The sequence below is a fragment of the Capsicum annuum genome, chromosome 8 (assembly GCF_002878395.1).
Source record: "Capsicum annuum cultivar UCD-10X-F1 chromosome 8, UCD10Xv1.1, whole genome shotgun sequence".
NCBI lineage: Eukaryota > Viridiplantae > Streptophyta > Magnoliopsida > Solanales > Solanaceae > Capsicum > Capsicum annuum.
In genome coordinates, this window is record NC_061118.1 from 155,489,372 (window position 1) to 155,502,231 (window position 12,860).

The 12,860-nt window shown below is 32.9% G+C and overlaps 1 protein-coding gene across 1 annotated transcript; it reads right to left on the reverse strand.

Annotated features, from left to right (window-relative positions):
* Positions 1 to 871: 871 nt before the first annotated feature.
* On the reverse strand, positions 872 to 5,853 carry LOC107839701 (ATP-dependent Clp protease proteolytic subunit 5, chloroplastic). Its single transcript, XM_016683304.2, has 9 exons — positions 5,566 to 5,853; positions 5,350 to 5,466; positions 4,183 to 4,297; positions 3,982 to 4,074; positions 3,228 to 3,273; positions 3,002 to 3,074; positions 2,382 to 2,416; positions 2,198 to 2,286; positions 872 to 1,230 (listed from the first exon to the last, which is right to left on the reverse strand). The coding sequence occupies exons 1-9, from the start codon at positions 5,682 to 5,684 to the stop codon at positions 1,024 to 1,026; spliced, it is 894 nt and encodes a 297-aa protein (XP_016538790.1). The 5' UTR covers positions 5,685 to 5,853; the 3' UTR covers positions 872 to 1,023.
* Between the last annotated feature and the right edge of the window lie 7,007 nt (positions 5,854 to 12,860).

Consider the following 12,860-nt stretch of genomic DNA (forward strand, 5'->3'; position numbering starts at 1 on the left):
GCTTAAAGAGGTTGCTTGTTTGGCTTTTGTGTCATGGGCAAGGACAGATACAAATGTGAAAGGCCTCAACCTCACATTTGTCAACTTGGGGTGATTAATACAAAGTTGTTAAGAGTCCTTTTCTTCAAATCCCAGCAATAACAGCCCAACTGGATGTGGTTCTACTTTCCTCATTTTACTTCTTCTACTTCTATCCTTGGACTAGGAGAGTACCAAAGTTCTCTCACAATTTATCAAACATATTTACAAAATTTGATAGCTTAGTTGATATTTGATCACCCCAATTTACAAGATCTATGCGTGCTTCTTCTTTAATTCTCTCTTCGTTTCAGTTTGTTTGTTTTATTTTTTCTTTTTAGTCCGTTTAAAAAAGAATGCCTCTTCTCTTGTTTGGCAACTCTTTCATTGAGAAATAAAATTCCATCCGTTCTTTGTCAAACCACGCTTTATTTTGTTTTGGTTGAAGAATAAGACACTACTGCAATTTAGGATCCATTAAAATACATTCACACTATTAGTCTGAATTCTTGAATGTGAGTACCTAGTCCCTGCACTTGGTGAATTCAATGAATTGTTATATGTTAAAGCTGTGTAGCCCTTCACTTTTTCTTGAAACTGTCTTCAGTCATTTCAATGGGCCAGGGAAGCAAACTCCTCCACACTCCACAGGGACTGACATTATTGCACTTGAAACAATGCTAACATTATCTTGTGCTCTTCAAGAAACAAAGGTCTCTGACATGCATGCCATGAGTTTGATTGTTATTCGAAAGATGGAAGTAGCGAACTACTTTTAAAGACAAACATCAAGACCTATTAGATTTGGGCACGTACATTACACTCTTCCCCAGCTGATACCCAGACAAACATGTAAAAAAATCGTGTACATTTGCTCCCGGCAGCAGGAATACTATGTCTATCCAAAACCCAGTAATGAATTACAATTTCTAGTCATGACTGTACTAGTAATCCAGGGGGAGAGAGCAAAATGATAGGAGAAAATTGTCCTTCCTTGCAATGCAACTACGATTGTTCACCAGCTGCTGCAAGTGGTTGAAGGGCTTTCATTGGATTCAAGATGACACCATCGATTAGCCCGTAATCTTTAGCTTCCTTCGCGCTCATGAAAAAATCACGATCAGTGTCCTGGTTAATCTTCTCAAGGCTTTGACCAGTGTGGTAGGCAAGGTAACCATTCAAATTTGCTTTGTGATGCAACATCTCATTAGCCTGGACATCATTGTCAACATTGATTTAGCTCTAAGTATCTCATCCTTACCAATCTACACATACGAGAGTTGCACAACGAAAACATGCATTTATGTCTGCCTCTGCTTCTCAGCATGAAAAGTAGAAATGATTTAACTTACTGAATAGAAGTTTCACAATTTGAGTTATGACACAAGAGAAACAGAATTCTATAAGCTCTGACTAACCAGTGTACATAAGCTGGAATGATGGAAAGTTAATTTGCGTAATCGCAAAATTGTCTAAACTACATATAACTACTTTGCCTCAGTCCCAAGCAAGTTGGGGAATATTGTCTTAAACTAGATGCATTCTCTCAATGAATGGTTTCAAAAGATTAACTTTTCGATGGGATTGGATGGGAATAATCCCAGTGTCTAGGGTAAATAACCATGATTGTATTATATTTTACCACCACCAACATCGCAACATTGTCCCACTTATTATGCAAACTCTAAATAAAAAAGGAGCTGGATATTTTCTTCTAAGTTCCCATCACAAATATATTATTAAAAGCTACTCTTTCTATCAATCTAGTTTATTTTTATGGGACAAGTAGTCCTCAAGTAGGGGGGTAAGGTCTGCGTATTCCCACCCCCCGCAGGTACTTCTTTGTAAGCATTTTGTGTCAAGTGATTTTTGCTTTTCAAGGGTCAGAAGTTCTGACTCGGGAAATTTAGAATTGGATCCTTTACTTTATAAAACCACCACTTTCAAATGTATTTTTTATCTGTCAGCATATGGAGCAAAATGTATCAAAAAATAAAATAAAATCAGAGTCGGGATTCCAGATTCTAGCATCCCTTTTAGTGATGGACAGGATTCCAGAATGGAACATTTAAATCAAAATCAGATGTTGCACTCTATATCCATTATATTACAATATTGACTCCTAAATTCAAACTTTTAAAATAAAAACTGTGGCATACAATAAAGTGAATGATTATACCTGTATATCTACATCAGTTTGTCCACCTTGAGCACCACCAAGAGGCTGGTGAATCATTATCCTTGAATTTGGTAAGCTATATCTCTTTCCTTCAAGATGATAACAGCATCAAAAGTTAAGAGCAAGAACAATAAGTACAGAATAAGGAGAGTTAGTCTAGCCTTGAATCAGCTATTCAATTTACCTTTAGTGCCAGCACTGAGAAGAAAAGCCCCCATACTGCAATGCCGCAAAACACAAATTAGCTACGAAAGACAATCTATCTATTCCATGAAAAAAAGACTAAGGTGATTAATCACCTTAGGGTACTAAAAGTAAAATAGACTCCATAAATTCCACAAGTAACTGAATGTGAAGTCTCGAATGACACACTTTTTTGAAAAAAAACTTGTAAATTGTTCCACCACTCGCCCATCTAATCGATATGAAGGTTAAGGAAAAAACCGTGTGAAAGGTGAGTAGATCGTCAAAGCAATGTAACATCAACGTGGAAATAGTATCAAATAACACATCTGTACAGACACATAATAAATTCATATTAGCTTCATTTCTTTGACATGGTACACTTCTTCATATAAGGAAGTCCCCAGGAATTTGAGATCAAGAGAACTGGCACAGTATAGGAAGAGGGCTTATAAGGGGCTAAGGGTGTATGAAAGGAGGAAAGAAAGAATAAAGGCAGGACGAGAAGAAGGAACAGAAAATCCAATCCCAAAATTTTCAAATATATCCACTATTTTCAGGTATGATAAGATCATCTTCAAAGAGAAACACAAAGGTACATAAAGTAACCAAAATCAGTACCTTGCAGCGAGTCCAACACAGACAGTGGAGACATCAGGTCGAATATGTCGCATGGTATCGAATACGGCCATTCCTGAGATAATAATAGGTGCATAGCAATTGATGAACCACACATTGAAGTAAACGGTAAAATCTTGTAGTAACTGTTCAATACTACAGTAAAAGCTAAATAACTATGGCAGATTGACAACAGAAATATGAGTTTTACTGGAAACACTTATTATACCTGCTGTTACTGAACCTCCTGGAGAGTTGACATACATGACAATGTCCTGTGTAGTAAATTAAAGAGGTGCTCAGTTGAATTAAAAGAAAGCCGTCTAAGAAGTAAATAAAAGGATGCAGTTAAAAAAAAGTAGGGGAAAAACAGTTTTAGAACTAAAAGCTTAACCGAAAAGAGATGCTCCTACGACATAACAAGCATATGTCAAAAGAGGAGCAGAGCTGGATAAAATAAAACCATCGCAGCACCTTTGTATTCATTCTTGTTCAATAAAAAGCAAATTTTTGATCTTTTTATATGAAGCTGATCAACGGGAAAACCTCATATAATCATGGCATAAGGGCTATCGACTACATCAGTATATAGAATTAGACCAGGAGAAAGAGACGTAAAGGTGTAACTTTCACATGTCTCGCTTAGGCCTTGACATTCTTCACTTGTTTGGTTCATGCACAACTGGACACTGAGACCTCAGTAGGCCAGCTCAAGCACAGAAGTTATGCTGGCATATCAATTAACATGATATGCTGAAAATTCCAGCATGAAAAGAGGCAAGAAATTCATAAATTGCTCAAGCAATTAAGCAATAGATAGATCATATTTAGGCAAACAAAATTGATGGATTGAAGTTTACAAATACAAAAGATGATATATACTACCAAAGGAATGCCTAATGCAGAATCTCCTTTAAGTTGAAACATCTAATATTTTAACCAAGTATATCCCATGAATTAAAAGTGCATTCTAAAAGATATACCTTTGTGGGATCAACAGCATCAAGATAAAGAAGCTGAGCGACTATGATATTAGCCATATCATCATCAACTGCTCCACCACATCGTATGATCCTCTACAAAATGATAATAATAATAACAATAACACAGGACTCAAAATTTTAGCAAGTACATTGAGACTTTGTGGTGAATGTTAAATCTACCATAAGAGTACAAATTCTTACATATTGAAAGAGCTGGCTGATCACACTCTGAAATCGTTCTTGAACCATCGGCGGTGGTCCTTGACCTTGGGCATATGTAGGAAAATAAGGTGATGATGGCATTTGCACGTCATCTCTGCAAAACCCAATAACAAGGAATAATCATAAGTTATAACAGATTTCTGGACACATAAGATGACAAAGTAACTAAGTCATTAACAATGAATGCTTACAACTTATGTGTTCCACAGGTCCACAAACTAAATCTTTTAACTTATAAAAATCCCATAAAATGACCAAACAGCCTTCTACTTTTTTTTAGAGAACTCACAAAATTCTCTTTAAGAAGAAAAGCAAAATATAAATAAAAGTAGTACTTCCTGTGTCTTAATTTACACAAACTCTTCCTATTTTGGGGGGTCACAAAATGTTTGATACCATTCCACTAACAATCTTATTATATACTTCTTTAAACCGTCAACCTTCATGACTTTCAAGAATTCAAGATTCATTCTACTATTCAATTTTGTGTTTTCAAGTGATGTTTTTGATATCAAACTAACGTCTCAATGCTCCCTTTAATATTTTCTTCTTCTACAACTAATATTGTACTAGGTCTATCAAAAACAACCTCTTTGCCTTCACGTACACACACTACACTCCCTGGCCCCACTTGTGAGATTACATTACGTATGTTGTTGTTGAAAGAGAGCCTTGGAGTAACTAGTAAAGTTGTTGCCATGCGACTAGGAGGTCACGAGTTCGGATTCAAGCTGTGGAAACATCCTATTGCAGAAATTCAAGGTAACCCTGTGTACGATAACCCTGGTGGTTAGGGTCCCTCCCCAGAACCTGCGCATAGCGGGAGCTTTAGGTGCATCGGGCTGCCTTTTATGTTGTTGTTGCACCACCCATATTATACTACCAGAAAAGTCAAATTAACATCTTCAGTAGGTGACACACAGGCACACCCATACTTCTTTGAAATGTCTAAACTTGGTATAGCCAAAATTGGGCATAAACCCCCTTATCCACTCATAAACCATAACAAACCCTAACAACAAGAACCAAAAGTATCCCTCCCACTCTAAAATTACCCAATTTCTACCACCAACACATATAAAAAATTCAGATTTACAACGGAAATGCAACTCAACCAAGACCCTTTAACAAATTAGGTTATTTTACCTGATAGACCAAATTCCTGAACGTGATGGCTTTGCCAAATCCCAGTCAGCTCCAGAATACAGAACCTTCACAGTGCTATTTCCCCTACTCTTCACTTTCCCAACACTCTTCACTTTCCTGGGTATTAACCAAGAAAACAATAAAAACCAAAACTTTAATGAAAATACTGGATATTAACGACGTAACAAGTGAAATTAGACAAACCCATTTGAGTACCTGAAGGGAAGTTGTTTAAATGGTAGGGATATGTGGGTAAAATTGGAAGAATCAGATGGGTAAATTGGGGAATTGAGTTTAGAGATTGAGGAAGTTGTGGCTATGCAAGAATGAGCCATCTTTTTTTCTTTTCTACCTGGGATTTTTTTGGCGTTGGAGTAGAAGAAGATAGGTTTTGTTTTTCAGAGTAAGCAAATAACGAGAATGACGAGCTTGGAAAGTGGTGGAACTGCGCTCTCAGCGTAATTTAGCATACATCCAATAAGCATACGCGTTTTTTTTTTTTTTTCCTTATTTATGATTGCGTGTGGTATTAGGTATAATAATTTTGAAATAAGTCGTTATTTTGTGTTTATTAAAGGTATTAACTAGTTTTAGGACTATTTATTTCATTATTTATATCACAGTGATGAAATAAGTAATTTCATAATATTTTATATACATAATGAGATAATTTATGCCGAAAGAATATAATCAATTTCGAAATAACTTGTTCTAAACCAAACGAACCCTTAATTTTAAGAAATTTGTAACCCAACTATCCACATTTTATGATTAATAACTTGAGGGCGTTTAGATTGACTTATTTTTAGGTATTTGTGGCTTTTAAACACTATTTAATTTTCGACAGTATTTGGCAATGAGACAAACTATTTTTAAGTATTTTATTTTTAGACTTAAAAAGTAGCAAAAAGAAGCCAAAACTCATTATCTACCTGTGACTTTTGGCTTTTAGCTTATAAGTCACTTAAAAAAACTAATCAAAACACCCCATAAATTGGGGGATGATGGTATTATTCATGAAACGAAATTGGATTAACAAGTATAGTTCTTGCGTCAAATCTACATTCAACTTAAGCTACGTGACATTTTCTTCATAAAATCTCCTTTCAAATTTGATATTTTTACAAGTTGTATCTAAATTATTGAATAGATACTCCATTGTATTTCAATAGATTTCTCGATTCAAAAAAAAAAAAATTGAAGCAAAATTGCAAGAAAAATATAAGAGCAAAATAGAAAAATACATAGCAAGTAAAACAACAAATAGTAGTAATATAAATTGAAAAAAATAAGAGATTACAATATAAAGTGCGATAACACTCTGCTTCCTACTAATGACCGTCTACTCTGATCTATGGGTGTCAAGTGGGTCGAACCGGATCAACCCGAAGCTGGCCCATGAAATTTACCCAGGTTGTGGGTCGGGCCGGGTTGTGGTTAGGTGGGCCAGGTCTGGGTTCAACAGTAAATTTTTTAAAAACAACCCTGAACCGGCCCACTTAACCCAACCCGATCCAACCCACCTAAATCAGGTCAAACTCAGTTAAAAAACCGGTCAAAAACCAAAAGGAAAAACTTTTTTTCCAATATACGTTATATATACCCACCTATATACATTTTAAATATATACACATATACACAATTACACATGTAAACGCAGATACGACTATACGTTAGTTAAATATATATATTACTCTAAATAACACATGTACTACAAGAAATATTCTACAATATAATGATATATATAATAATTTATAAAGCATATACACATGTATACGTTAAATATATAGGTCTATAGAAGATATATACACATATATACGTACCATTCAATATATACATACTACTTTAAATAAAATATACTACAACATATACACACACTATATATGTAGTTATACACTAATTTATAAAATATATACACATGTATACGTTAAATATATACATCAATAGAAGATATATACACATATATACGTACCATTCAATATATACGTACTACTTTAAATGAAATAAACTACAATATATATATATATATATATATATATATATATATATACTACAATATATACAAACACTATATATATAGTTATACACTAATTTATAAAACATATACACATGTATACGTTAAATATATACGTCAATAGAAGATATATACACATATATACGTACCATTCAATATATATGTACTACTTTAAACAAAATATACTATAATATATATATACACTACAATATATACACACACACAATCTATAATTATACACTAATTTATAAAACATATACACATGTATAAGTTAAATATATACATCAATAGAAGATATATATACATATATACGTACCATTCAATATATACGTACTACTTTAAATAAAATAAACTACAATATATATATATACTACAATATATACACACACTATATGTGTAGTTATACACTAATTTATAAAACATATACTCATGTATACGTTAAATATATACGTCAATAGAAGATATATACACATATATACGTACCATTCAATATATACGTACTACTTTAAATAAAATATACTACAATATATATATATATATATATATATACACACACACACACACACACTACAATATATAGACACACCATATATGTAGTTATATACTAATTTATAAAACATATACACATGTATACGTTAAATACATACGTCAATAGAAGATATATACACATATATACGTACTACTTTAAATAAAATATACTACAATATATACACACACTATATATGTAGTTATACACTTATAAAACATACACACATGTATACGTTAAATATATACGTCAATAGAAGATATATACACATATATACGTACCATTCAATATATACATACTACTTTAAATATAATATACTACAATATATACACACACTATATATGTAGTTATACACTAATTTATAAAACATACACACATGTATACGTTAAATATATGCATCAATAGAAGATATATACATATATATACGTACCATTCAATATATACGTACTACTTTAAATAAAATATACTACAATATATATATACTACAATATACACACACACACACACACACACACTATATATATATATATAGTTATACACTAATTTATAAAACATATACACATGTATACGTTAAATATATACTATTTTAGAAAATATATACACATATATACACTATTTTAAATAAAACATATGCTACTTAATATAATAAATTAATAATAGTATAATACTTAATAGTAAATTAATAATATATTAAAACTAAGTTTTTAATTTAAACTAGAAATTCAATTTAAATTATTAAATGGAAAATATTACAAAGTAAGGATTAAGGAATGAATGAATGTTGAATTTTATTTATTACAAAATGGTCCAAAATTTATAATTTACATGAATGAAAAATCTACAAATTTTGCATCATTTTCTCTAACTCATTCATGTTAATATTAACGGAAACTTGCATAGGATAGTCAAAATCAACGGGGGCAAGACCATGCATTGGACTTGATTCTGCTGAGTTCTCCCGTGAAGTCATAATTTCTTCAAGTCTCTGCTCGTCATTCGGCTCCGCTTCCATCCCTTGATTTCTTCGTTCGGCTCTAATCCAATCTCTGAGGCAAACGAGAACATTCATTGCATTGTTTCCCAATGAATGTCGGTTGTCTCCAAGTTGCTGTCATCCTTAACTAAAAGTGCTCTCCGATGCAACAGTTGACATTGGAACATTCAAGATATCTCTAGCAAATCTTGAAAGCACAGGATATTGTGTTTCATTACTCCTCCACCAATCCAACGCGTTGATCCGTAGTCTATGATCCTCTAGCGGCGAAGATAATACTTAAGCTCTTCCTGATAAGTTGAAGTGTAAGCTCTCTCCTCAACGCTGTTCCAACAATTTAAATCATAAAAGTGATCAGGAAAATCACTATGTGCCAGCCTTTTAGAAGATGATGGCTCCTTGGGAGGATGAGGAGCGACAGTTGGAGTGATATTTGTAGTTACGGCTAAATCAACTAAATCAGCATAGTGATTATATAATTTATCTATGTATTCATTCGCATCACCCATAGCCGTCCACAAATCAGGTTATACTTGTTGAGAATCATTGTTAGTATTTATTTCTAGATTAGTATAAATAATAGTACTAAAGTGGCACATAGTATTATATTTCATGCACGGATTAAGCATAACACTAACCAAGTAAATAAGGGGAATCGAAAAAGAATGTTTTTTAAATTTAGCAAACATGACACCAACAACATATTTGTAACCTTCTTTATTGTTATTTTCTTTGAGTAAAGCAGAAATATCGACTATATATGCCAAAATGTTACAAACAGTAGGATAATAAACACTGAAAAATTCAACCGTAGCTATATAAATTTTTTCCAAAAACTTAACAAGATCATTAATTACAACCCAATCAGAATCATGTAATATGCAATCAGCAGAATCAACAAACGAACCACAATATTGGTTAAAAGATAGTGTAATAGGAACTCTATATTTATAAAAAGTTTTAAAAAATCATGCGTAGCATTCCATCTAGTTTCACATTCTTCAGACATCAATATTGGTGCAAGTCCATTTTGTTCACATTTAAGTTTAAAGTCTCTAATTCTACTTCTACGATTATTTCCTTGAATAAAACCAACGGCAAATCGAATTTTTTCAATATAAAACTCAAAAAACTCAAGACCATCTCTTATAATTAAATTATATCTATGACATGCACACTTAATATGAAAAATTCAGGTAACGACGGAGTTATCTTAGATTTTAATTTTGTTATAGCAGTCTTGTTGCTAGAAGCATTATTAAAGGCAATAAATAAGATTTTATTTTCGATACCATAAAATTCTGTAACTTTAGCAATCGAATCAGCAATAAAATCTCCAGTATGTTTACGATCTTCATCATATAAAAAAGCAAGAATATATTTTTGCATAATAAAACTACTATCTATCCAGTGATAAGTAATAGTTAAATAATCATTTTTATTTACAGCACGCCCAAGATCAGAAGTTAGGGACATTCTACATTGAATATTTTTTAACAATGTTGATAAATAAAAATAATATTGTGAATGAAATCTAAAAATATCGGCCCGACAAGTACTTCTAGGAATACCATTAAACATAGGATTATAAATTGCTTGAATATAATGAATAAAAGCATCAGAAGAAGGAAAACTAAAAGGCAAACAACCCACAACTATCATTTTAGCTATTTCTTCTCGGTCCCTCAATTTATTATACTTCTTCATTACCTGACCAGTTGTTGGATCCATTCTAGTTTGCGTTGGCCCACCAACATCCGCACCACCTCGTGCAATATTTAACTATCTTTCGTGAGCATCACCTATATGTCTCATTAATGTATCCGTACCCCCTTGCTTGCCTCCACTTTTATGCTTGTATATTTGTTGACAAATATTGCATTGTACCTCAGTATCTGATATACGTTTAAAAAATTGTCATGCAATACTAGTTGTTTTATGAGCTCTTGGGGCACGGAGAGGACGGGGAAGAAGATTAACCGATTCATATCTAACGTTAGCATTTCCTACTGTGGATGTCTCACCAATATTTTCATCATCTTCGTCTAAATTAACCGCATCTACTTCATTTTCTTTTTCTATACCGTCATTTTCCCGAGCTTCTACATAATCTATATCGTGGGCACCTACACCTAAAGGTACGCCTACTTCCTCCCTTTTGGTGACTAAGCGGTGCCGGAGGCACACGGGTATATCTACTACTTGAATACCTCTACCGCTAGTAATTCGCTTTTTACTACCATTACCGCTTCTCGGACAAAATGTTTTAACACCTTTAGTAGCGAGGTTTCTTAATTTATCCATAATTAAATTAAACTAAAAAAATTCAAAATACACAAATATAATAAAATTAAATATTCAACAATTAATACATTAAATAAAAATTAAACGTAAGAGATGGAACGACAATACCAAATTTTAGAAGTATTCGAAGATTGCGACTTTAGAAACTTCCACTCGTACTTTGTAATCACAAAATTAAAAAATTAAAGTGAGCACATTAGGAAATTAAATATATACAATGTTTGAGAATTGAGAGAGAATGAGAATTGAGAGAATGAAAAATTGTGCGAAAAATGATTTGAAAGTGTAGGGTATGTATAGAAATTTTTTTGGGGTTAAATCTTTTTTTTTTAAAATAATTTTTTTTTTAATAAAAAATTCCAAACTAGCCATTTGGACCCATAAACGGCTATATAGCCGTTGGGCCAACGGCTAGTTTGGGCCCAAAAGGTCCAAAGCCCTTTTTAAAAAAAATGAATCCAGGCCGATTCTGAGTCAGTTAACCGGTGGATTCGGACCGGGCTTGATCTCGACCGGGTTAATCGGGCCCAATCAAAAAAATAAATCAGCCCGGTACCTTACAACTCATGGGATGATCAGGTCGGGTCAAATCTAGCTGATTTTATTAAATAAGCCGAGTCGAGTTTGGTTGGGCCGGGTCAACCCAACTCGTTTGACAGGTATACTCTACTCTTTGACCTCCATAAATAACATAGTGAAAGCATATAGCATCATAAAATTGTGATTGTTGAATGATCATAATAATAGGTACCATATATATGAGGCACTATAAATAATCGGTAGAAATAAAACAAGGCAAAATGACCTTCTGGACCCCTGTACTATGTCAGTTTGTATGTTGGACGCTTCTAATTACATGTTTGTTATCTGAACTCCTGAACCCATTAAAATGCAACTTTTTAAATCCTTTGTCGGTCTACTCAGCTGTGCGTGTTGCACAATCGCTGCCACGTCATTAATTTTTTGTAAAATATTTTTCACGTATGAAATGACGTGTGTAGAGTATAAATAGTAAAATTTGACCTAAAATTTAGGTCATATTACACCTTCTTCTTCGCTTCTCCTCTCTCTCATCCGAAACTGAAAGATTAACACGATTTTAGGGTAATTTAGGCCGATATTGGTGATTGTTGTTGCAATCCTTGTAAGTATTTAACATTTTGGTGTAGTTGTAGTATGTGGCTTTTTATTCTGAAGCTTGTAGTTGATTAAATGGTGGTCCGTTCTACTGATTTTAGGGTTTTTCAGATTACGAATATTTTTCTGCAATTTTTTGTGTGATTTTATTCTTTTTCGCATGTAGTGTTGTTGTAGTGATGTTATGGCTTCAATGGCATATATCTGATTTTGATTAGAATTTTGGGTTTTTGAGTTTTTCGTAAACTGAAAAATTGAGATCGAAAATTTGGGGCTTTTGATTTGTTTGTAGTCTAATGCTCGTATAAAAGCTATATATTGCTGTTTTTATACCTTCGATGACATTTTTTGTTATTTCAATAAAATTTTAGGTTTTTTTTGTCAATTCAGAATTGGGTCCGAAAATTTTGGGGCTTTTGATTTTTTTGTTGTTTAATGCTCCTATTAAACGTGGGTATAACCGTTTTGTGCCTTCAATGGCATGTTTTGTTATTTCAATTACACTTTAGGGTTTGTTGGGTAAAATCAGAATTGAT